Source organism: Lissotriton helveticus, chromosome 10 (genome assembly GCF_964261635.1).
Source record: "Lissotriton helveticus chromosome 10, aLisHel1.1, whole genome shotgun sequence".
In the NCBI taxonomy this organism is placed as follows: Eukaryota; Metazoa; Chordata; class Amphibia; order Caudata; family Salamandridae; genus Lissotriton; species Lissotriton helveticus.
The window spans coordinates 715141532-715169166 of NC_136071.1; the positions used below are offsets into that span (position 1 = coordinate 715141532).

At 44.6% G+C, this 27635-nt stretch overlaps 1 protein-coding gene across 1 annotated transcript in view; it reads left to right on the plus strand.

The window, feature by feature from the left end:
* Positions 1-27635, plus strand: part of NOM1 (nucleolar protein with MIF4G domain 1) — a 318017-nt gene that overhangs the window by 134288 nt on the left and 156094 nt on the right. The window contains exon 2 of the mRNA XM_078663262.1: positions 4049-4170. Coding sequence (XP_078519388.1) covers positions 4049-4170 — 122 coding nt within the window. The remainder of the gene's footprint in view (positions 1-4048; positions 4171-27635) is intronic.

The following is a 27635-nucleotide window of genomic DNA, read 5'->3' on the forward strand; positions in this document are numbered from 1 at the left end:
CACCTCTTTCTTCGTTGCCTTATTTTGAGGATGTTTGATATCAGCCTTTAGTTAATTAATTAAAAAAATTGTGAAAGTCGTAACACTAATAAACTTCCGAAAGGGCAACATAGTCTGTGCTTATTGGGCATCTTTGAGAGAGGGAGCACGTGTCTTTTATAAAAGGCATCGTGGGGGCGTTGTGCAAGTGTGGATTATAATGGGAGATGAATCTTTCTTTGATACTTCTATGTAGTACCCCCTTAAAGTGATATTTAGTGGAGTTACTTTCCGTTCCCCCAAATTAATTCCATTAATCCATACAATACAATACTCGGGCTCCCAGAATGAGATGACTTTATTTCTCTGCATCATCTCCTCTGGTTTACCAATATATGGATTATTCGATGTTGAGATTCTGTTGGCCTGCGGTAAGAACTATATTCAGGGGGCAAAGAGATTTCACTCGTACCAAGGCACCTGCCGTGAACTCCAGCTGCCCAGAGGTTGACATCTTTCCAGTCCCCCTCACCCCCCACAAAAAAAGCTAATTACCGGATCCTTCAATTCTCCACGAACGTGTCCATCCCGTGTTTTTTACAGGGCAGGTCAGAACCATAGTGCCGCCTGCCCGACAAGGCTCTGTTCACATAACCCTCTAGTCGCTTAAGAGAGCAGCTCAGCCCACCCAATGACCCAAATCTCTGTAACTACATACAGAGCCCATGTACTCTCTCATAATTATTTACTTAATAACAGTCTTTGCCTTCCAATGCCCGTCCTCTCCCCATACTCTCTGTGGCTCTATAGTCTGACCCCATCCTCAGTGTGTGTGCAGTCTCAGCCCAACTCCGGGAAGCTCCGATGCGCACACTGCTGAGTAACAATCTATGTTCTTGAGTTTATATGTACCCCCCTCCCCCCACATTTTTGTAATTACTGCAGATTTTATGCACGCTCAAAGTGGATGTTCTGTGAAAGATGAGTGCATAACCCAGTCTGTGCCTCCCCAGCCTACGTGTGCACATACACCCACATGTAAGTGCCATCTGCGGGCTCAGTGAGAACATCTGCAGTTCATGTCCTCTGACAGGTTTGTGTTCACAACCACAGTCTCTGCATCTGCAGACTCTGTGTGCACACACACAGCGCACAATCTCCTATTGCTGCGTGCATATGCACAGTCCCTGTTCTTTATGCCCTACCCTGTTCTCTATGCCCTACCCTGTTTATGCTGGCTCAGCAAATAACTCTACAGTCTCAGGGAGAATTGGACACACGTGCACAGCCACCCCCCTTCCTGGTCTAGTGTACACATCCACAGTTGTGCTCCCCCAAGCACAATTGACTTGCTCTACCCGTACTGCCACAGCTAATATTCTTCCCAGGCTGTATCCGCAGATCATGCCCTCCCCCTGCTAGATACACAAACCATGTGCCCATGCACACACACAGACTCACTTTTTGTGTGTGCAGATCCAGAGTCGATGCTATTTTCCCTGTTTCAGCTGTTGCCATCCAACAAACATCATGGGGCAGGGAAGAAGAGCATTGATCATGTACCGGTGGCCATTCACTTAATACGCAGAGATTGGCAGAATTTACAGCTGGTAAAACATGCAGTGTGGGGCTCGCAGTGTGTGTGTGGGGCTCGCAGTGTGTGTGGGGGGCTCGCAGTGTGTGGGGCTCGCAGTGTGTGGGGGGGCTCTGTGTGGGGGGCTCTGTGTGGGTGTGGGTAGGGGGGCTCTGTGTGGCTGTGTGTGTGGGGGGCTCTGTGTGGGTGTGTGGGGAGGGGCTCTGTGTGTGTGTGTGGGGGGCTCTCTGTGAGTGTTTGTGTGTGGCATTTGCGAGAGATTAAGCTATTGGCATTGTAAATAACAATGCCATCTATTTATGTTAAAAAAAACATAAATAAAAATAATGTCAAGAGCAATGCCAATAGCTCTAACTTTAACAAAGGCAAAACCATTGCATTGTAAATGCTTGTTCTCAGTTTCCCTGTCATAACAATCTGTTTTTCCTGACAGACATTCCATGATTTAACCAATCTACCCCCAGGTCCACCTTAGGTGTTGCCATCCATTTCCCTTAAGTTACTCTCCTTCAGCACATGGCTTTCAGATGATTGCACACTTCAAAGCTCTGAGACGTTTTGTGAGCTTTTTCCCCCCTGTGTAGCCACCTTTATGTATTTTGAATATAACTTTTTAATGCTAAATAGATTGTTTCCAATGTCTCTTTTTTGTCAAGGTGTTGAGACATATTAAATATTTTATATGAATTATATTTATGTAAATTAAATAACTTAAATACTGATATCTGAAACAATTCAGACTACCAAATCTCAGCAGCCTTTCTTTTGGTTACGTTATACAAACCATAAATGCCAGTCTGGGTAAACTGAGAAAATTGCCTGGCTCTACTTTTCCTCTTCCATAGTTACCCACTAGTGGGAGTTTATTTTCCCAAACAAAATGTATTTAGTAGTAAAAATTCAAGCAGTAATCTTGATAATTTAGATCTTTTTTTTGTGGCAGTCATAGTTTTCTATTTGTTGTAAAATCGTAATTTTGAAAAACTTTTTATATAGTCAAATATTGAATGTTTGAAATGTTTGATTATCTTATTAAAATGTTGACCTATTATTCGGTAATACATTTTGCTAACATTAATACAACGTATGGTTAAATATCTTGTCTTCTCCCCTCAGTTTTGAAATGTTATTGCTGTGTGCGTATACATTATATATATGTATCTCAAAGCTATACCCTTTTAGGCTGAGTGCCCCATAAATTATGCAAAAAAGTAAATGGAGAACTTTGGGTAGTTCCAAAGTTTAGTTGGAGAGCAAGTCCTATACAGAGCACCCTACAACACCAGCAATACTCTGAATCTGCTCACTTCTAATGTCTGATTTTCGAGCAAAGTTTTTAAGTATAGGATTAGCACAGTACCATCCACCTTGTGCTAGAAAGGGCCAAAGACTTCCTTTTTTTTGCATAATGTACATGACACTCTAAGCTTGAAATGTATTGTTTTGACTTATGCTGGGTGCTTCCTTGTGTTTGGACAAAGATAAACCTCTCTGAAGAGCTGCAATGACAGCGAAACACTTGTCAGGGGTTGCTTTCATTTATTCCAGGTTCATTTTCATGGTTTTTTACCAGTCCAAAGCTATAAAACTGTGCCTGGAGCGGTAATTGGCTTTAGCTATTTTTCAGCTCGGCATGATGGCACTGTGCTAATTCTGTGCTTAAAAACTTTGCTGTAGAAATGGAAAAATACATTGTCTCTTGCTAGCTCTAGAACTGTGAGAAGAGAGCATGTTAGACAATAGGATCCTATTTGGACCTAATTTATATTGCTATCACATGACTCATGTAACTAGATATTTATTTGAGGAAGTAAAATTTGTGTTAGTGATAAACCTATTACTGTGCTTAATTTGATTGGAGATAATAAAAATCCATAGATGTTTAACAGTTGGTGTCAACTGTTGAGCTACTATACTGGTTTAATTTGTGATGTCTGAAATTAGGTTTTACAATACCTTTTTAAACTGTTATTCGTTTTAAAAAAAAAATGTTTTCTCATGTTTGATTAGAATGCAATATTGTGAAATGTGATGTACAATATTAACATTTTCCACTACTCCTGTGCATTTGTCGTCCTCTTTCTAGCACCTGGTCTCTCATTGTCGTCTATCTGAAGTTCCTTCACAATTACACTATTTCATCATACATTTATAGACCAACTCCATCTGCTTTGCAAATTTTTGCCCTCTTTCTAAACCTTATCTAATTGCTGCATGTTCATTTGCATCCCCGTTGTCTCAAGTGCTTCCAAGTCAAAAGTCTCCTAAGCACCTCCCAAGCTAATTTCATCACTACGTTCATGTATTACGTGAAAATCCATCTTAACGATAGCCTTCATAAAGATCTCGTTTCAGGGTATGAGTGGTATTTCCCCTACATTGATTGCATTTGAAATTAGTGTCTTTTAAATTAATTGCATGCATTTTTAATGCCTTTTGTTTAGAAAGCTAATTTTTACTTCTTGTTGTTAAAAGAATGAGGAGAATGTTAAGAAGTACGTTCCTCCACACATGAGGCCTTCTTCAAACACACTGGATGCCAAGAAGAGGGAAGAACTGGAAAGACTGAAGAAAAGTGTAAAAGGCCTAATAAACAGGTAATGTTTGGAATCTTTATCAACAGTGTGCTGTGTTGCAGGGGTTTACCTCAAACCAATTTTGCAGGGCCCAGCTCTCTGCTCCTTTTAAGTGTGTCTTATTTAATAGATTACAAATATTGAGAATAAACATATAAGAAGTATGAGGTTTTTAGAAGGTAACGCTACCATAGTTTGATTGGGAGCTAACCAGTGTGTGAATTGTCTGATGAAGGACAGAGCCACTGATGCTACGAGTTAAAAAAGGAGATTGTTTGGAAGTATGGAAGCATTGTCAGGAGATTGTAGTGTGGCAGTGATTTACGAGGGGCATTATTTGACCATAGGAAATTAAAAATACCCTTACCACCCAAATTTCTTGACACACCACTAAACCCTAATATCACTCTTACCACCCACATGTTCTTACCATCCATAAACCTAAAAGTCTCCTTACCACTCAATAACCTCATCCACCCCAAACCCTAAAATCGCCCAATACCCCTTACCCACCCCAAATCCTAAATTGTCCCCTACTGCTCAAATACCCTTACCCACTCCTAAACCCTAAAATACCCTTACCACCAAATACCCTCAACCACACCTAAACACTAAAAATACTCTAACCACCCAATGCCCTTTACCCACCGCAAACCCTAAAAATCCCCTTACCACCCAAATGCCCCTACGCACCCCTAAAAACATCCATATTACCCGTACCCACCTCTAAACCCTAAAATCACCGGTACCACCCATTACCCAGCCCCAAAATCCTCAAAATACCTTTACCACCCCATGCCCTCATCCAACCCAAACCCTTAAATTACCCTTGGCATCCAATACCCTTACCCAGCCCTTAACCTTACAATGCCTTTACCACCCATTACACTTATCCACCCCTAAACCTAAAATCACCCTTACCTACTAATACCCTTATCCACCCCATTACCCTAAAAATAAACTTACCATCCAATACCTTTACCCACCCCTAAACCCTAGAAATGACCATAGATATATAGTTCTAGTTAAGATCATGTTTCTATAGAAAAATAATGTTTTGACCTGGCTGTAACTATGGCACTGTGTGACGAACCTTCATGAAAAAGTGTGCCGTGATTCTTGTTGTGCATGAAAGGTTTTGGGGTGATCTGTCAAGCGGGGGCCTAGAAAAAAGGGGGGGTCCCAAAAAGTCCCATGTTAATTCCCTTAGGAGCTTTAGACACAACTGCCACCCAGATCGCTGGATGGAATTACACCAAATTTGGCAGAAAGCTAGCTTTTGGTACGCAGATTGTGCTTTTTGTAAGTTGATGTAAATCCATTAAGTAGTAGTTGAGAAATTTAAGGAAATCCAAATTGTTCATCTTGGATCGTGGCGACTTTGCGAATAATAACTAGCTGGTAGAGGGAAATGCAGAGCTCTGATTGGCTGCCAACACTTCAACCAGGAAGTGTTGGCAGCCATCTTGGGACTCTGCTTCAGGGAGTCTAAAAAAAAGAAATGAAGGTGGGGTAGGAGTATCCGGACCCCCACCCCCCCAAGCCTTGGTCTTGGGGTCCCAGAGGGACCAGCGCAGTGCAAAATAATTTTTTTATAAAAATTGCCTCAAATTCGTGAATTTGCTGCAGAAAAAGAAAACAAGTGCTCGCTCCCGCACTTGTTTTCAAAAGGCCCCTGGGTGGGCCAGGTCCCGCGGCATTTCATAAAAAAAAGGAGGGTGGCTCTTTCAGTCCTCGGACCACCACCTCCCAGGGCTTAAAAAAAAAAGAAAGAGTAATGAAGGGGGGCTGGGAGGACGATCCCTCCTGGTCTTTTAGAAGCCCTGAGGACCACAACCTCCACGAGACATTTAAAAAAATAATGGAGGGGTGGCTACGCTGTCCCCCCCCTTCTGGGCTTCTAAAAGCCCCGGGACCACCACCTCCATGGGGCAATTAATACAATTGGCGGGGGCCGCATGGCCCCCTCGCGCCCTGGAAACCACCAACTCCTGGGGTATTTTTTTTTTCTGAGAAGGTGGGGTGGCCCTTGGAAACCGAAGGAGGGGTACTGTGCAGACCCTCTCTTGGAACCATAGATGGCCCTGGGGATCACCATGTCCCAGGGCTGGCTCCTGCTGTGTCCTAAAAGCTACAGGCCAATATCTAGGATTCACTTCTGCGCCAAAGTGTTGGAAAAGCTGATTAACAGGCAGATCAGGTCCTTTATCGCAGAGGGTGAACTATTAGATCATTTCCAGTATGGGTTTAGAGAAGGCCATGGAACCGAGACCGCCTTGGTGATGGCAGTAGAAGAATTAAGAAAAACTCTGGATGGGGGAAAGAAGGCCGCCTTGATCCTATTAGATCTATCGGCGGCCTTCGACACGGTCAACCACCAAATATTGATCTGTAGACTTGATGAACTGGGTTTTCAAGACAGTGCCACCAAGTTACTGACATCATTTTTAACAAACAGAAAATTTTCGGTAGAAATGGATGGTAGGGTCTCCAAACCATTTGAGCTGCCATGCGGGGTGCCTCAGGTCTCATCTCTGAGTCCCACACTTTTTAACATTTATGTGGCCCCGCTGGCAGAAATCATTAGACAATGCGGCTTCTTGGTCATATCATATGCCGATGATACACAGGTGGTGATCTCAGTATCAAACTATATTGAGGAGACGGCTGACCGTTTCAATATTTGCATGCTACAGATTAACACATGGATGCAGAAGAATTGCCTCAAATTGAACAGCGATAAGACAGAGGTTTAGATACTAGGCCCTAATACCTCCTTTTGGTCCCCAAAGTGGTGGCCGGCCGATTTCCCAGTACCAGTTTCAAAGGTTAGAAACCTGGGGGTCATATTTGACCAAAGATTGACCTTCGAAGGTCAAATTAACAAACTTACCTCCACTTTTTGGGGCATCCTAAAAATCATTAGGAAGATACGTCCGTTTATTCCTATGGATACTCTAAAATCGGCGGTCACAGCATTGGCCATATTGCGGCTGGACTACGGAAACGCTTTGTATATAGGACTTCAGACACAGCTCCTGCTCAGACTCCAACGGATGCAGAATGCAGCGGCAAGATTAATCTTAGATATCCCTAAACATGAACCAGTAACTAATCAATTGAGGGATCTCCACTGGTTGCCGGTGGGGAAGAGAATTATATTTAAGGCTCCGTGTCTTGCATTTAAAGCATTACAGGGGAAAGGACCCCTTTATCTGAGAACACACCTCAGGAAATATTCTCCTTCCAGAAACCTAAGATCAGCACAGGCACACTTATTGGTAGTTCCAAGGTACAGGCAGCTACGCTGGGGGCGAGAGGAGTTTTATCGTTGGCACGGCTAAGGTATGGAACTCCCTTCCCTTAGAGATTAAAAATACCAACTCCTTGATGTTGTTCAGAAGTCGGCTGAAAACCTGGCTGTTTAAAAACGAAATAGCCATACAAAATAAAATTAGTTGGTATTCTAGTTTCCAGGCTATTTTAGCGCCAAGACGTCCATGGGCATACGCTGCGCTCTGTAAAATCAAATCAAATCAATTCTGTGGTGCCCACCCCTGGGACTTTGCATTTGCTCCCACCAAGCGAAAGCAAACAGCTAACACTCATCTTACAGGAACTGTCAAGGTGCTCCCGCTTGCTGGAAGCAGAGGTTTCATCTCTTTCCCCGCCTGCAGACAAGCTGGCAGGGAAAGAGATGAAAGATTGCTCTTGCACGCAAGGAGCTAGCATTTCCCTTCATGCAATAGCAATGCCAGCTCCTGCAGAAGACGGGGAGTTGGCCAGGTCCGCCGGCCTTGAGGCTTTCCCCTCGGTCCTTGGAGAACGAGGAGAAAGAGGCAAATTTAAGGTCCGAAATGAGTAGAAAGAGGCAAAATAAGTTTGGGAAACGACCAGAAAGAGGCAATATAGAAGTCAGAAACCAGAAGCAAGGGACAAAATAAAGGTGACTAATGAGTCGAAAGAGGCAAAATGAAGGTGAGAAATTAGCAGAAAGAGGCACAATAGAGGTCAGAAACGAGCACCAATGAGAAGACTAAAGGTCAGAAATTAGCAGAAAGAGGCAAACTAGTGGTCAGCATTGAGCAGAAAGAGGCAAAGTAGATATCAGAAAGACGCAACATATAAGTCGGAAACAAGCAGAAAAGCAAAATACAGGTCAGAAATTAGCAGAAAGAGGCAAAAAAAGTCGGAAACTAAACGAGCAGAGAGGCAAAATAAACGTCAGAAACGAGCAGAAAAGCAAAATAAACGTCAGAAGTGAGCAGAAAGAGGCAAAATAGAGGTCTGAAATGAGCAGAAAGATGCAAAATATAGGTCAGAAATAAGCGGTGAGGCACAATAGTGTACTGCTCTCTCTATTCTTAGACTATCGGAGTTAACAAATAGGGCATCTTATTAGTGAAGGTTATAATCTTTATTCCACAAAGGTTAACTCTGTAAAATGGAGGGGGGCATGCATTCAAAATGTAGATGAAAACTTGATCAGCTGCTCAACTTTTTAATTTATCATTTAGCCTTCTTGGCTGAAGAACAGCAAGTTAAATCAATGACGAGATAAGATTAAAGCAGATAAATATTATTTTATTTACTTCGTACTTCTTGTTATACAAAGGCCTTTTTATAGTGCTGCATAAGAGTTACCCAGTTCGCTGGTACTTAATTTATTGACCTCCGTATGAAAAATAGCGTAGTTTATTGTGCCTGATTGAAATCAGTGACTGGCTGTGCACAGATTTCAGCAACAAACACTCTACTTGCTGAACTTAAAGATTGGTATTGAGATATCTAAGATACACCAGGAGGTCCTCTCCCGAAGGTACCACACCACCATTGTTTCCACCAGTGGCTGAACTCAGCTTGCTTGAAAGGTTTTTGTCACAGGATGCAGGAGTGGAGCTAGAATCTTTTCCCCCTTGAATAGAAATGTGCATTCCTTATATAAATCACATGGGCAAAATTCTTCTGACAAGCACTGTGAGATAGTATGTTGCACAATAGCATAATAATTCCTCTACTATCCCAAAAAGTATTTTGATATATTTACATGTCTTCTCAGCTGTCTAGGAATGTGCCGTAGGATTTCTTCCATCAGTTATTATATGTATGAGTTCTAAATCTGTCTGTCTCGTACTAATGCACCACAGGTGCAGGTGATTTTTTTTTAAAGTTCCTCTTATGGTTGAGGTGCGCTAGCCATGATTGTCTGCCTCTCTGTGTACTTAAGCACTGTTCAGTTTATCTGTTGTTAATGTGCAGCAATTCAAGTAATTTGTATTTGGTTTTACAAGGTGCACATGAATCACTTGCATTAGTAGTGCTGCTGATTCTGCTTTTCATATTATCAGTTGTGTTCGTATGAACCAAACAGGGCCTTCTTCGGGACTGTAATACCCTCAAAAACGTAACACTTACATTGCTGCTTCTGCTTAAATGGACTCCATATCGTGCATGACTCGTTAGTGGTATTTTTGTAAGTGATATGTTGTGGTCTGGTTCGTATGAGAACTTAGAGCAGAATTACCAGCAAAGTTTGTATAAGTATTATTAGTGGTGTTGACCAGTGTTCGAAAACTGTTTAGGGTTTTAATGGCTCTTTTGGAGACTTGGATACAGCCGTGTATTCCTTTCATGCAGTTTTGATCCTAATTTTGCCCACACATCTATTGAAATAAAATAAAAAACTGTTCTGCTACCTGATTGTGCAGGGACGTTTTAATTATCATTGAAGTAGTATTGGAGGAATCTTTTAATTAAAAATAATCACATATTTCAAGACTTCTTCCTTTTTTAATTAGAAAATACCCCTCAAATTATAGCTCAATGATAATGATAATGAGGTTGAGTCTGATCTGGAGCATGGGTCTGCATATCACATCTATGGCCAAAAGCAATTCTGCTGACTTGGAACCGGTCGAGGCCGCACTGTAAATGTCCCAGGCAGGTTTCACAGTCAGCACATTCCACCTGAAACGTTTAGTTTGACAATGCGATTAATTGCAATATGCCACTTGTTAAAAGATTTAAAATGGATCTGACCAAATAAAAGGACTGCATTGCTTGAATTTTTGAGAGTCTGAGTTTCATTTCTGTGTTTATAGCCAAGACATATTTTTTAAATATCAGATTTACCTGAAAGCCTCCGGTACAGGCGTTAAAACATTGTATATGTTAGCTTTTCTCAGACATACAACATCCAGCAGAAATGTGTCAGTTTCTCGTTTGCACCATTGAACTTAAATAATGATTTAGTGTTTCACAAAGTTTAGCAGAGTGAATTATCAAGGCATATCCAGCAGTTTGTTGCAGCTAGTAAAACAAACACTTCCCCCACATGTGCTGCATCCACTTATACACACATGTTCACTTTTGAGCCATTTCCACAAACACACTCTCACACACACATCATGTTGCTAACAGAGCGATAAGCTTTCTGGAAAATGTTTTTACATTTTGAATCTCCTATTCATTATGGTCCCTTGGTCAGTCATTCATTAGACGAAATGTATGTAACTCACTTGGAGAGAGGCTCTCTAGGTTATGCAGAATGTGAAAATGTTGGCTTACTCTTCTCTTCTGTGGTCATCTTTCACCAATTCCATGTGCTTCTTCGGGGTTTTGAAAACCTTCAAATATCTAAGGTTACTGTATAAATGGCAAAGACATATGAAAAAAATATCACGGATAACCTTCCCCACTCACCTGTTTGTCTGCGAGTAAGACAAAAGAGAAATTGTCTTTTGTCATATTTCAGGAGAACAATAAGGCCTCCTGCGCCCTGATAACTTTTTTACTTTTTGATGTATGCAGAATAAGCAATCTGTCTAGATACAGGTTTGCCCCTTTTCCCTGATAGTGTGCCTCTATTCAATACATTGAAGCTGTTGATTCAGAACTCAATTTCCAAGCTTGTTAGAAGACGTGGGTGTTAGCTTTGGTGTTTAGAAGAAGTGGCAGAGGTGGACTTCCATTTACTCACATAAGCACTGAGGGTAAGAGCTGGAGTTCTGTATTGAGACTAGATGGCAAGGCTTCCATCGGATCTTTGAGGTTGCCAGGTTTTAGGGACCTTGAACAGGTTCCACCATCACCTTGCAAGTGTTTTATTCCTTGCCTCTTCTTACACTTATGAATGGCCAGTACACAGAAGGGGGAAATTGGATGAGCAACACTCTGGTGTTCCCTGTTGTAGAAACCGGCCGTGGGTTATGAGGGAAGGTAGAGGTTATAGGTTGGAGTAATGACGCCTGACAATGGCTTTTGCTTGCTCTGGGTTCCACTGTGGGGAGGTTGCTTGGTACTGAAGGACACTTGGGAAAGTTTTGGTACTCATTCAGCATTAGAAGACGAGCACACATTCTGAATTCATTTAAATTTTCCTTCAAACACCATGATAAGCTATGCACTTTTTAAAACTGGCAGATGTGAGGGATTTTAAACCTAGCTTTGATGGTGTGCCTGTTTTGGGTCTGACCCATCTTTGCTGATGCCACTGCTTAGTGTGTTCTTACTGTCCTCCCTCTAAACCTCTCCTGTTACAGAAGTCAATGAAACGACCTTTCTGCCAGTCTTAACAATGACCTCACTCCTGAAAGATATCTTTGAATATGTCTTCACGTCAGTCAGTCTTTGAGTGACCTGTTTTGTGCACAAATCTCTGCTTAGGGAGGTTTTTGAAGAACGTTTATGAGAAGACTTCCTCCACATAGACTTGCTGCTCGAATCTCTGTTTCCAGCAAAATGTAAACATTAATTTAAAGCCTTAGAAATGGTGCCATTACTTAGGATTCCTTTTGCTTTTCCTGTGATAAGCAGGTTTCCTTTGGCTTTACTGATTTTTTATGGATGGAGGCCACAACAAGAGCAGCTTTAATGAGAAGCAGGGTTACCGAGTGGAACCATTATGTTTGAGCCTGTTAGTGCTGAGAGAAGTTACTAATTCTCAGTACTGTAGGTGGCTATTAAATGTTTGCTACCATGTGGGGCCATTATTGAACGTCCCTGTCTTCGGGCATTACATTTTGTTACCGTGTAGGGCCATTAAAGCACATTACTGTGTGTGTCTATCAATATCCATTTGCTGCCTATGGGTCTTAGATGCTTCTTTACTTCCTGGGACCCTTAATGTACACTATGTCTGGGATACTGAGCCATATATCGAATGTTGGTATGACATTAATATTTATATAGTGCTTCTTACCCTTGACAAGGTTGTGAAGCTCTTTGTTGAACAGATAGCATTCAACTCTGAGAGGCTTACAGCATCAGAAATGTCATCATACATAATTGTAATTGCATTTCTATAGTTCTTACTACCCTGGCGAAGCATTGAAGTGCTTTTTCGGCGAGTAGCACTCTTCTCCGGAACCCAAAAAGGATTAGTGGTGAATTAGTGCAGTGAAATATGAAATTAATTTGATCGGTGGGTATGTTAGTCTGTTATTGGGATTGAAAAGGATAGTGGATTAGGTGTTTAAGTGCTTTTCGGTGAGTAGCCTGCAACTCTGAAACCCAAAAAGGATTTGTGGTGAATTAGTATAGGTAAATATGAAGTTAATTTGTTTTGAGTGGTGAACAGGTTAGTCTGTCATTTGGATTGAAAAAGGATAGCGGAGTGAGAGAAAAGGGAAGGGTTGGATTTATATAGCGCTTGCTACCTCTGATTTGTTGTTGAAGTGCTTTTCAGTGGGTAGCACACTACTGCACAACCCAAACAAGATTAGTGGGGAATTAGTATAGGGGAATATGATAGTAGTTTGAGCAGTGGCCATATTAGTCTGTTACTTGTATTGAAAACGGATAGTGGAGGGATATAAGAGTGAAGGATTTGCATTTATATAGCGCTTGCTATCCCTCATGAGGTGTTGAAGTGCTTTGTGCAGGTAGCACGCTACTTCGGAACCCAAACCGGATTAGTGGGGAATTCGTATATGGAAATATTAATTTGAACGGTGGACATGTTAGTCTGTTATTTGGACTGGAAAGGAATAGGGGAGGGATAGAAGAGGGAAGGATAGAGAATGCGTATGTGTGTTTTAAAGGAGTTTATAGCAGTAGGAGGCTGTTTTGGATGAGGAAAGGGGAGGTGGAGGGGGATCCAAACCATTCCAGCCGTGAGGGAAACGGCGTTGCACATCAGCTCCTCACCTTGTGGTCCCGCCGTGAGGGGAACGGCTCCAGCGCTTGCCGCCACTCGCCCGGTGCCTCACGCAGCTGGGGAACTACAACACCCAGCTGCCCCGGGGCTCGTGTGGAAGGAGTGACGCTGGTCACGTGCCAGGAGGCGCCTTATCTGTGGGAGCACCGAAGCGCTCGTGGGGGATCCAAACCATTCCAGCCGTGAGGGAAACGGCGTTGCACATCAGCTCCTTACCTTGTGGTCCCGCCGTGAGGGTAACGGCTCCAGCGCTTGCCGCCACTCGCCCGGTGCCTCACGCAGCTGGGGAACTACAACACCCAGCTGCCCCGGGGCTCGTGTGGAAGGAGTGGCGCTGGTCACGCGCCAGGAGGCGCCTTATCTGCGGGAACGCCTCTCGCCCCGCGAATCGCGCGCGGGAGTGCCCCGGAGAAGCCCGGGACAAGGGCGGGGCAGTCTTTGGCAGTCCGAGGCAGAAGGAGGCGGGGCGGGGCCACCCCCTTAACAACACCCCAACCACGATCAATGGGTAAGCGTAAGAACACAACGACTTGCGAGGAGGAGGGGAAATATGCTAAAATGCCTAGACATTCGAAGTCCATCTTGTCATATCTTTCCTCAGCAGTGGGGGGCCTTACCAAAGAAATCGCTACTGCTGAACAAGAACTAGGTTTGACATTGCCTGAGGTAACGGAGTCCCCTACTCCCGAACTGTCTCTTGTCAGCCCAGCGGGTACAACGATAGTGCCCCCCCCCTATACCTTTGGACCCCGTGGTAATAATTAACACCAATCCCGCCCCCATAGCCACTACAGCACCCAAGCTCGGCACCCCTATGGACCCATTGCAGCTATGTCAACAGGCAGCCAAACCGCTAAAGAGGGCCAGAGGGAAAAAAACCAAAACAGTGGCCCCGGCCCTCGAACTAACCGAGCCCCTTGGGGACCAACTGGAGGCGCTCTTTGTTGCTAGGATCGAGCCATTGCTAGTGGGGATAGCTAAAGACATTGTTGATACATTAAATTCCTGCTTGTCCAATCTCCTCATGAAATATGCCCGGCTGGATAAGATCACTACCTCCTACCCGACGCCCTTGGAGCAGTCCAAGAGGGGCACTCCGCTTCAAGACTCTGGAGCGCTAGGAGGGCCAAATCCCTGCGCCATAGCCCCACCTCAGATGGGAGAGGGAACAGTTCCTGGAGGGCAGCTTTTCCATACCTTTACATCCGTAAGCCAGACGGCTCAAACACCCACTGCCCCCCCCTCAATTTTCATCACCCACGTCCCCGCATAGGAATTCAAAACCAAGCAAGTACAATCTGAATCTACCTCCGGCTGCTGCCCCTTTGGTGGCAGTGTTTATAGGAGTACCACCTCTTGAAGAGGGTGAATTTGAATCCACTAGGAAACTCTTATATAAAGCAAGAACTTGGTGTGCTGATTCTTCCAGTGGGGAGAACCCCGCAGACTCGATAATCTTTGCAAGAAGAGTGGGGTGGGTTGGGAAAATACCTAAAATCACCAAGGGGGACTGTGTGGTCATAAATTTCAACAGGCCCAACTTGGCAGACAAACTTTTCTGGGATGTCTCTGTTATAACTCCCAAAGACCATATGAGACCCGTACCATTGGGGTTCTTCTATCCTCCCTTGAGGAGAACCTACTCTGGATACCGTCACGGCACCATGAGCTCAACTATGATCTCACGCCCGAGGGCAGGTTCCGTCGCGGCTGCTACCATGGGTTCCCCTCAACGCCTTGTCCAAAGATCAGAACTTACATCACTGCCACTACCAGTTCAAGGGGCGTGTGACGCACCATCAGTTAGTGTGATACCCACCAGCAACCGCTTTGCACCATTATCAAGCATGGAGGGTATTGAGGGCATGGAGGGTTTGGAGGAGGTTGATTGACCATTAGCCCACGGGCGACCCCCCCAAATAGGACTTGGTAAGCGGGGAAAGGACACGGTTTGTAAACTCGCTAGCTGGAATGTGGCAGGTATCAAAAGCAAGGTACCTAATGAGGATTGGGTGGGAGCGGTCCGCGGATATTAAGTTATCGCCATGCAGGAGACCTGGGACACAGCAGATAGTTTTTGCCTGTACGGCTTCATTAGTTTCGTTAAGGCCGCATCCCCAAGTAGTTCAGGTAGAGCCAGGGGTGGGCTTATAACCCTCTTTTCCCTGAAACTTAAAGGCTCGTTGAAATTGGTCAACAATCCCTGCCCGAACTTACTAATAGTTGAAAGGGTAGTTCCCCCTTCCATGAGCACCTTTTATATTAATTGTTACAACTCGATGAATAAGGCCATTAGTAACAATAGCATTGCCAGCCTGGGCGCTTTTTTAGTTTCTGTCAGTCAAAATACATGTCGTACTTCTGAAATTATACTTTTAGGAGATTTTAATATCCATCCATGCAACGGCCCTTGCGGCTTAACGTCCAGGGAAGACCCTGCATGGCCAGTAGGGCCACATTTTGAGCATTCTACCATGGGGGCAGAGCTAGAAGACTTAGTGGCTTATCATAACCTGTACGAACCTAACTCACCCGAAGGTACCATTAGATCTCATACCTATAAAGGTACTATCCCTGGGTCCACCATCGACTACATATTCATGACTCCAGGGATCCTGAATAGGGTAACATCATATAACACACTGGTGTCGGTACATAGTGACCACAACCCGGTAGTAGCGGAGGGAGCTTGGGGACAGTATATGGGCCCTATACCCCACCCACAAGAGGTAGATATCTTAGTACGCCCAACCGACCAGGGGAGAAGGCTGAAGTGGGCTAATGTAGTGCCAAACACTTTTCACACTGAGCTTCTACCAAAAATCAAAGGTTATCTAGAGGTCTGCCAAAACACCGCATCTCCAGCCATTGAAATCAAGGGGGCCTTTGAAGCAATTTGCAACCAAATTGTGACAGATCTTACGGTCCGCACGAGACGGGGAACCAGCAAACCCCATCGCTGGTTCGATGCAAACTGCTCCAAGGCCCATAGTCTGTTGATGCTTGCCTTAAAGCAACCTATAAGGGACAAGAGAAATATAGCACACCTTAGGAAACAGTACAAGTCGGCCATTAAATCAAGGAAAGAAAAGATAAAGTCAACTGCCTGGGATAACCTTTTGAACGTAGACATTCTTAGGGACAGCAAAGAATTCTGGAATGTAATAAACCAGCCCTTTTTCGCGGACACACCCAATTCAATCTTGGACTGTGTGATTCCGGATGAAAAATGGATCAGCCACTTTAGTGCGGTATATGGCGGTGAGAGTATGGACAGTACCCCTAATCTATCACCCGCCCCAGAGTCTTATGCCCTGAGTTTCAATATAGGCGAAGTGGAAAAGGCTATCCACGAAACCTCAAAGGATAAAGCACCAGGCCCTGATGGAGTGCCGGGCGATTTGTATAAATCTTCCCCTGGTACCTGGCAGGCGTTCTGACCAACGTATTTAACGCAGCCACCAGTAGCTTTTATCCATCTTCCTGGGCTACATCTATAATCGTCCCAATATTTAAGAAAGGTAACAGGGACGACCCAGCCTGTTACAGGCCCATATCCCTCCTGGACTCTGCCGTCAAAATCCTAGGCAGAGTCCTGTTAACCAAGCTGAGGGAAAGTATAGAGAAACATGGTGGGCTAGCCGAAATACAATATGGCTTCAGGGAAAAGAGGGGCACAGTGGAACAGGGCTCCAATCTCCATCTTCTGATCGCCAAGTATACGGTCGCCAAGGAGGGGGTCCTTATTTCTAGCATTTGTGGACCTCTCCTCGGCTTTCGATTTGGTGAACAGAACAAAGCTCTGGGCTATGTTATTGAAGATCGGGATAGACGAGGCCCTGGTTAGATTCATGGCCTCATTACATCAGGACCTGTCCGCTAAGGTTAGGGTCACCAGGGAGGGAAGATGCAGCGCCAAATTCAACTCTAGGCGTGGGGTAAGGCAGGGATGTATACTAGCCCCTCTCCTGTTTACCATATACATCAATGGACTGGGGAAGTGCCTAGAGAAGACTGGGGGTGATGTTCCGCGTGTAGGAGTATCTAAGATTCCAGCACTCCTATACGCGGACGATGCAGTCCTAATTGCCCGTACTGGCAATGCCCTGCAGTGCCTGCTTGATGCATTTGGTACCTTCATTGACGATTTGGACATGAAGGTTAATGTGGGCAAATCGCACACAATGGTAGTAGGAGTACATAGGCGCAAAAGCACGATTAAAACCTTTGGATGCAAGGGCCTGGAGGTTTCTAGAACAGCAGTTTTTCCCTACCTAGGGGTGCTCTTTGACGAGAGGGGGACATGGGGCCCACAGGTTAGAGCAAAAAGCCTATCGGTGTCCAGGTCATCGGCCGCCCTCATGGCCTTTTCTAAAAGACTGGGTGCTAGGCCAATGGTGGCCCTACTGAAGGTTTACACCTCAAAATGCTTGTCAATAGCCATGTATGGAGCGCCAATTTGGGGCTACGCACAGCTAGATCTGATCCAAAGAGCAGAGAACAGGTTTTTATGTTCATTACTATCAGTCCCCCCATCTACCCCAACCTATTCAATTCATTCGGAGGTGGGCTTGGATTACATAATTGACAGGATAAACCTGGCCCCATTGATTTATTGGCTGAAAACGTGGCTTAACAAAGAGGTAATCTTGAATCATTCTATTATGGAGGACGTTATGTCACTGGAACATCATAACAAAATCCCTTGGATGGACTATTTGAGGAGGTCATTCGATCAGTTAGGAAGATTGGAACTTTTTGAATCACCTAAAAGCATAACACACAAGGACGTAGTCTTGATTAAAAGGCAATTTTTGTCCCTGGCAAGATCTAACCGAGAGGAAATAGAACTGCTGAAGCCCTCTGTCAGGATTTATTATTTAACAAAATGTTCCCCCGCTATGGAACCCTATCTCACAATAGTCACAAGACCATTCCATAGGTACCTCCTGACGAAATTTAGATTAAATCTGATCCCTTACCTATTGGGTAATTATCCTTCTTGGGCTAAGCCAGAGTCAGCTCCTCTGTGCACTTGTGACAATTATTCAATACAGGATACTACGCACTTTGCCTTGTTTTGCACACTGTTCTCAGCGCCTCGTAAGAAATACTTGCTCCCAATTTTAAGGGAAGCAGGCTTCAAACAAGTCAAACCGGCACTCCTATACTTACAATCGATGAGCAATATTCGTATAATTTTTTGTGTGGGAAGTTTCTTGGTCGCAGCAGTGCGCATTAAAGGCAAACTTGTATCTATCGACAGCATATAATGACTTTCTTCTGTCGTAGACTAAATCGCTTATTTGCACTGCATTTGCCATTGCAGATACTTTTAGACTTTTAAATATGTAAACTGCTCTTTATAAGGTTGTATTGTAAAGCCTTGGTCATGCATTTTAATCTTTTTAATATGATTGCACTTGATGTATTTGTAAACGTATTCATGAATTTTTGTACGAAATGTCTTTTTATGATTTTCATCAAAATCGAATAAAAGTACTTTGACTGACTGACTGGAGGGGGAAGAGTCAGATAGATGTGTTTAGGAAGGCTTATTTGGCAGATCTGAAAAGTAAGAGTTATGAGATGATGCAAGATGGGGTAGAGGAGAGAATAGTCTAGACTGGGTTATTTTGGAGATCATAGTAGTGGTATGGGGTTTGGGATGAGTGAGAGAGTGGAGGTAGTGGATATATTGAGAGAGGTATGGGATGAGAAGTAGGGTAGTGCATTGGAGAGAGTAGTAGAATGAGGTTTGAGTTGAGTCAGTTGAGGTAGAGGATATATTATGAGAGTTATTGAGTGAGATATATGGTAGTATATCCGGCGTGCGACTAGGCCACGCCCCCTTGGAGGCCACGCCCCCTTCCGAGTAGGTATAAAAGCTGACGCACTAGCGATACCTGCCAGAACCCAGAAACCTCCTGAGGCAAAATAGCCGGGAGACCAAGATTTTAACCATTTTAAAAATTGTTGCTGCTATTGTGATTTTTGTGTAACTTGGCCCTCTTCTGCTGAAATATCTTGCCTTACCTGGCTGTGCAAGAACCGCTTCTCAGCCCACCGCTCAGCTGCCCAGCGCTGACAGCGGGTCCCGCCCAAACATTCACGGCGCCATTGCCGGCGTGCGACTAGGCCACGCCCCCTTGGAGGCCACACCCCCTCACTGTATAAAAATATGTGTCATTTCCGTACGCGCAGCGGACGGGCGCAGCGGGCGCGCCGTCAGCGCGCCGAAGGCGCGCCAAAGGCAAGCCCGTCTGGGCCCGTCCGGGCCCGAACGGACCCAGGCTCAGGAACCCTGCCAGATCCACCCCCCAGCCTTCTGACATACTCAGCAGACAGGCTCCTGGAACTCCGACCTGAAAAAAACCAAGGATGTAGTTACATTCACGACACAGGCAAACCCTTCACAAGCTGCCCGCGTTGTTACCCAACCACTCATACCTCAGCCAATCCCAGTCTACAACTGGGTCTTCTCAACTGTCGTTCTCTCCCCAAGCACGCACGCGAAATCAATGAGCTGATCGAAGATCAAGGCTTGGACGCTTTATTTCTTACAGAAACTTGGCTCTCTGACAGTACCGATGCGGACGCGGTATCCTCCCTTCCCCCAGGCTACCTCATCCAAACTCTCCACAGACCAAAAGGAAGAGGAGGAGGGTTGGCCATAATTTACCGGGAACAGTTTACCTGTAGAACTAGTGACGCCCAAATTGACAACTCCGAAAGCTGCCACTTCTCCCTCCAATCTTCCCCAAGGCATTCCCTTTCGGGTTTCCTAATCTATCGGCCCCCAGGGACGCTCGGGAAATTTCTCAATGCAGTCACCGAAGCGGCCTCCCAACTAGCCGCTTCTGTTTCCAACTTTCTCATTGTTGGCGACTTGAACCTTCACTTCACAGATCCCACTGACCGTTCCGCCTCGGACCTACTAGTGGACCTGCTATCACTTAATATCAGGCTGGCCAATAATGAACCCACCCATGACAAGGGACACTTACTAGACCCCGTTCTCACTAATGCCAATATCACCACCAGTCCACCTTTGCCACTGCCATGGACTGATCACCTCCTAGTCCCCTTCTCATGGGAAGCCCCTTCTGTGCCTATCCAGCCTGTAAAAGTTAAAACCAAAGACAGACGATGGCATAAACTCATACCATCAGAATGGACTGACATCCTCTCTAAGACTATTCCAGTACTGTCCTCCGACGCCATAACGGCCGACGAACAGTTTTGCTCCTGGATTACGTCCTCCCTGGATATCCTTATTCCCAAGATCACTATCCTCAGACACAATAAACGTGTACCCTCAGCCCCATGGTATACGCCAGAGCTCAAGTCGCTGCGGCAGGACTGCAAAAGAGCGGAGCGGTCATGGAGGAAGGAAAAATCCAATGTTAACAAGGACGCCTATTCCACCGCCCTATCAGCATACAAAGCTGCGATCGACAAGACAAAAAGTCGGTTTTTCCAGGAACGAATTGGAAAAGCTGCCTGCTCAAGCAAAGAAACCTACACCATCTTGAAAGAACTGCTTAAGGTCCCTGACCCCGCCCCCAGAAACCCACCAGATCCAAAGGCGGACCAGGAAAAATGTATCCAGCTAGCGAGCTTCTTTCAAGACAAAATTCAAAAAATTCTTGACTCCATCCCCCCGACTAATACTGGCGAGACCGACGAGCCCTCCGACACCTCGATCGCCCCTCGTCTAACCTCGTGGGGACAAATAACCCACGAAGAAGTAGAGATCACGCTCACATCCATCAAAAGCGGATCTCCTAGGGACCCCGCACCGCTACGGACCCTTAAGGAAGTCGCGCCCACTATCATCCCCCCCCTCACTAAGCTCATCAACGCCTCTTTTCAACAGGGAGTCGTCCCCCCTAGCTGGAAAGCGGCCGTCGTTAAGGCGTTGCTAAAAAAACCCTCCCTAGACCCAGCTGAACTGGCCAACTACCGACCAATATCCCTCCTCCCCGGGACCAGTAAGGTTGCCGAGAAACTGGTGAATAAGAAACTCTCCCAGTTTCTCGAAACCAACAACCTGCTAAAAAACTCGCAGACAGGCTTCCGCCCTGGACAGGGCACCGACATCGCCCTCCTGGCTGCAGTGGAGGAGGCCAGAACGCTCTTAGACGAAGGAGGATCAGTGGCAGTGATCCTCCTCGACCTGAGCGCGGCCTTCGACACTGTCAACCATCAATTGCTGGTCAAACGGCTCAAAAAGGTAGGAGTAGAAGGTACCGCTCTGTCCTGGCTTTCCTCCTTTCTGGCCCATCGTTCCTTCCAGATCTGGGAAAATAACACCTGCTCCTCCGACACTCCCCTCCAATGTGGTGTGCCTCAGGGCTCCTCCCTGAGCCCCACATTGTTTAACATCTATATGTCCCCATTGGAGGAGATCGTCACCCCGTTCGGAGTGAGCATTGTCAGTTATGCGGACGACACACAACTAGTTGTCTCCCTTTCCCACCCTAGCCAGCAGCCAGTGGACCTATTCAATTGCTTGAAGGAGATCCAAGGGTGGATGAACTATTCAGCCTTAAAACTGAATGGTTCTAAAACTGACATTCTTCTTCTGGGCCAGAAAGGACCCACCTTCCCTGTGAACATCTGGCCACCCTGTCTAGGACCCCCCCCTGTCCCTAAACAGGAAGTAAAAAGCCTGGGAGTATGGATCGAAAAGGACCTTACATTCACCACGCAGGCTAAAAAAGTAGCAGGCACATGCTTCGGCCTACTCAAATCGATGAGAAAGATCCTGCCCCTCCTTCCATCCACTTCGCAAAGACTTCTCATCCAAGGCCTCATACTGTCCAGGCTTGACTATAGCAATGCTATATACCTGGGCGCCCCCGAAGCAACCCTAAACAAATTGCAGAAAATTCAAAACGCGGCCGCCCGGATTCTCACGCACACTCCCGTCAGAGCTTCGGCCAAACCTGCCCTGAAACTCCTTCACTGGCTCCCAGTGAGGGAACGAGTAACATTCAAAGCCCTAAGCCTGGCCCATAGGCTACTGCAGAATCAGGGCCCCCCCATTTTGAGGAAATTTATACAACCTTACAAAGCCCCCAGATCTCTTCGATCAGACGAGGAGTCCTTTATCACCGTGCCTAGATTCAAGAAAGCCCGCACGGGTGGTAGACGTTTCTCGATCCACACAGCGCGTCTATGGAATGCCCTTCCTCGAGACCTGCGGAAAGAACCGAACTACCTGAGATTTAGGAAACGACTCAAAACTCACCTGTTCCCTTAAACCATAACCACCCCGGCTCAATATCGTCTCTGTTTATACTGATTATGTTTAAAATTACTCTTGCCCCTTTCCTCCCCCAAGCCTCCTCTGGTGTAGGGTTCTTCAGCGCTGGGATACCCCAGGGTGACTACGCGCTCTATAAAATTTTTTAATAATAATAATAATAATTTGCTGGATTGGAAGCAAAGTAATCAATATAAAGATACATCCAAACATAGAAAAGTATATATTTATAAGGAAGGTAATATATGTAGATTGAAGTTGTATTTAATAAACTCAGACTTTCAAGTGTTGCTGTACTTCAAATTAATTTGTTTCTATTTTTTTATTCATTACTGAAGCAATGGTAGATAAATAGTTATGATTAAATATTTACTTATTTATGCAGTCACCTATATACATGTTAAACATAGAATAATGTAACTAGAAATAATATGTACATTTGTGAAGCAGAACTAACGAATATCTATATTTTTTATTTTTTAGTGTTTTAGATTGGGTATCCGAGCGGTTTACATGAGCACCAGTTACGTTACAAGAGGACACATTAATTTTTGTTAGGCATGGGGAGATTAAATGATTTGCCCAGAATCACAGGATGTTGAGCATTGTTGCCAAGACTCTAACCTGGTTTCCCAGCTTCACGGTCGACTGCTCTAGCCATAAGGCTACATCCTCACCCCTTATCTTTAAAACATAATTATTACACACGTTTATACTAAGCAATACAGATATATAGGTGCACATCTATAGTACAAATAAATGCTTATATACTGAGGGATATGCTGTATATGTATGTTTGAGTATGGTGGTTATGTGGTGAAGAGCCAACTCTTGAGTAGCTTTATGAAGATAACGTGGCTATCCGTGGATCTTATGTTTGGGGGTAAAGAGTTCCATAGTTTGGCTGCTTGAACAGTGAAGGATGTGCCACCTATGGTTTTTTTCTTGTACTGTGGTATTTTGAGGAAAGGTGCTAATATAAAACAGAGGTTCCTTTGTTGAATATATTTGGTGATTTTATGCCTGATAAAGAGCAGTCCTGTTCCATGCATCGCTTTGTGGGTGATACAAAGCAGCTTGAACTTGGATCTTCTGGCAACTGGTAACCAATGTAGGGCTTTCAAGGCAGGGGAGATGTGAGGTTGTGGCTTTGTGTTCTAAGAGTAGTCTGGCATTTGTGAGTTTCAAATGTCTTTGTGGCTTTCCAGTTTAAGGAGTATTTGTGTCTCATGTGCATAATTGTAGCATGTGAGGTGAAATTTATTGATCAGTGCCGATAATGGGTGAGATAAAAGCCTTGAGGGACCCCTGCTTTTGCAAAGTATGGTTTGGATGAAAAAGTGGTGTATGGATGACATTAGTTCTGTTGTGAAGGTAGGATGTGATCCAGTCGAGCGCAGTCCCCTCTATGCCGGCTACGTAGAGTCTTTGTATGTGTGTCATGGTCAACCGTGTCAAAGGCAGCTAAGAGGTCCAAAAGAAGAAGCGCAGCAACCCCATTCCTGACAACTGTTTTCTTATGATTATCCCAGATGGCAACAAGGGCAGATTCTGTGCCTCTTCCAGGACAGAATCCTGTGTGGAATTCTGACAGTATGGAATTATCTTTAATGAAATGTGACATTTGGGCGAATGATACTCTGATCTATCAGTTTGCCCAGGAAAGGTCAATTTGTAATCTGTCTGTAGTTGTTGGGGTTCAGTGGGTCCATGTTTGTTTTCTTTAGTAGTGGGCGTATGAATGACATTTTTAGTTCTTCTGGAAATATTCCTGTAGTTAAGTAATTGTTGATGATTCTTCTTACTGGTGTGGCAGCACGGAGGTAGTTTGAAGAATTTTCTTGAAGGTTTGCTGTGGACACTGGTCAGAAGGGCTGCTGGCAGGCCTGCTTGCTTTGACCAGGTCCATAAATTCATTGTGTAACATTTGTTGGAAGGAATGTAGAGTCTGGGTTGGCGTATTCAGGATCGGTGCTGGCGTTTGTTCTTTGTTTTAAATACGAGTCCTATGTGTGTGCTTTCGTTATGTAGTGATTTTCCAGTTTATCCATGAAAATCTTGAGGAATGGGATGAGCTCCTTCTAGGCAATTTGATTTAAAAAATTCAGTAATGATTTTATAGAATTCTTTATTTGTACATTTACCATTTTGAATTCTGTCTGAATAGTATCTTTTATTTAGCTTTTTTCATAGCTGACTTCTATAATCTGTTAAGCTTCTGTGGTAGAAGTTTGTGTTGATTAGCGTTTGTTTTGAGCCAGGTATGTTGCAGCATTCTGATTGGCTGTTTTATCATTTAATTTCAATTACAAATTACTTTATTTGGGCCACATTGTACAGCATAATTAAGATCCATTGAAAAAGTGATCTTATAAAAAATTCATCAACTAATAAATAAAATCTGTACATAAATGTAAAATCATAATTATCAGATAACACAAGCAAAAAAGGAGATGCACTCAAATAGTGCATGTCAAGTCGAAGGGCATTACCACTAATCACTCGCATAACACCTAAAACGTTTGCAACAGAATTGGTCATTAAAGGGCGTGGGTCTGATCTAAGGATTCGCAAGGCTTCCTGATAATTCCGTGCATCTATTAGCCTACAGACGGATACACGCCAGGTATACCAAGGAGATAGCTAGGCTGGACATGCTAAACATGGGAGACACTTTTGCTTGGGTGATCACAAATCGGGCAAGAGGTACCTATTTTCCCAGCCCAGCCTGCTGTAAATACTCTAAGTGGTAGGGTGCCTATACGAAACTGAAAGTAAAGCTTCATATGTAGTGGTACAGATACTACATCCCAAAATAACTCCAACTTGCAGATGGGTTTAAAATCCATAAAATCGCTAGTTAGCTTGGTGGTGGCAGCCTTCTTCGAATCCTCAGCTATCACAAATGACCAATATAACTTTTTCATCGCAGCCTTTGAAGAAAAAACAGATGTGTCTGGGTGATCCCACAGGTTGTGGAGCCCTAACAAATATAGGGTTATCTTAATATTTTTGAGCCAAGGGATTTTGTTAAAATAGTCGGCCTTCATAATATCCAGCAGGGAGTCAGCATAATGGGCAAGTTCGAGGTTAATTCACACACTTCTCCAGAACAGCACAGGCTGCAAACATATTATTACTTTAAAAAAAATATATGCTTATTAACATTTTCTTAAATACTTTGGAAAGATATTGTTCAGTAACAAAACGTAGCAGCATAATTATGACGGCAGCATCATACAGAAGCAACAGTAGTGGATAATCAAACAGCCTCATCACATACTTGTACAACAGTGCGGTCACTTTCTTGTTTCGCGGCCCATACCCCCGCCATAGGAGATCACTGTGTATCCGAGAGTGAGAGTCCGTAATGTGTAATCCATGGTTTCCCTATTTTCCAGGCCTTTTCGGGACAACCCCGTGCCTTATAAGTTGTGTTTTCCCCCGACATATACATGTCCATACTTTTTTCCCATTCAATTAAAGATGGGTTTGCCACTGCCCCCACGCCTTAGCCAGGTTCTGTGTGGCCACCACTAATCCTAATTGAAGTAGGGTTAACTTTGGTTTGGTCGATTTCAGTGGATATTCCCAGCAAAATAAACTGCGGGCTGAGTGGAATCGTCACACCCAGGACCATACCTAGCTCTCCCACCATGGTGGTCCAATACTGTTGGATCTGATGGCAGTCCCACACGGTATGGAAGAATGTGCCTGTTGACTCCCCAAAGCGCAAGCAATCTGGGGTTTCCGCCCTCCCTATGCGATTTTGTCGCTCTCTGTCATAGTATGCTCTATGTAGGTACTTGAATTGAATCAGTCGGAGCTTGGACTTAATGGCTACCTCGCGGGGGTGCATCAGCGCCATTTCCCAATCTAAGTCATCTAGCTCACCCAACTCTGACTCCCATTTCACCCTCAACTTCTGCAGAGTATCTGGCTTGTTATTAATTAATGTCCCATATGTCCAGGAGACAACCTTCTCCGGTAGCTCCCCCATCAGGAGTCGCCCATCCAGCCGAGCATACTCAGGAATGTCAGTGGTGTCTATATTTTGCGCTCGCCATGCGCGGGTCAGCTGCAGGTATCTATAGTGTTGAGTCTTGTTCATGTCATATTCGGCCTGAAGGTGTGCGAAGGTAACCAGCTCTTTACGATATAATATGTCCTTAAGTTGCGAAATGCCTAATAATCTCATTGTCTGAAACCTCGCAGTTTTGTGGTTTCCGGAAGCCTGCTACCCACCCATAGCGGAGTTTCCCTAGTGGTTCGGCTGTCCCACTTCATTTGTCGCTCAGCTTGTTGCCAGGCTGTTACAACAATCTGTGTCGCTGTGAGGAGTTGTGCAGCACCTCTACCCCCATATAGGTAGTGCGTGTGTGGGTGTTTGATAAACTATGTGTGTTCAAGTGCATAAGTGGGGTGATCTCTCGCCATATGTTGCCATTCATTCACCACAATTAGGTGGGCTGTTCAATAATACGCCCGAAGATCAGGCAGGGAGATACTGCCATTGTATTGCTTACGTTGCAACGTCGCCAGAGCCATCCTCAGCGGCTTCCCATTCCAAATAAACGTACGTAGTAAATCGTCAATTTTATCGAACACCTTAACCGGTATAAGCTGGTACGTATTTTGCAATACATAAAGGAACTTGGGGAGCACTATCATTTTGTACAGTGCTGCCCTACCTAGCAATGTCAGTGGCAGAGTCTTCCACCTTTCAACGTCCGCTCAAAAATCCTTGAGCACCCTGTAAAGATTGTGATCCAGCGCCATCGCCGCATTTGTTGTGATGTAAATTCCCAGATGTTATGCTCTCTTGTGCCAGCTGGAGTTGGCAGGGGCTGGCAGTAAAGCCTCTGCTCCCATCTATGGGGTATAAGTATTATTTCCTCCAGTTAATTTTGTAGCCCGCATGTCTACCATATGTCTCACAGCTGTCCATTATTGCGCGAAGTGTCGTCTTTGGGTTTTTGACATTCATCAATATATCGTCCGCATACAAGGATATGCGTTCGTCTGTCTCAGCATTTTATCCACTCCTAAATCTTGTGA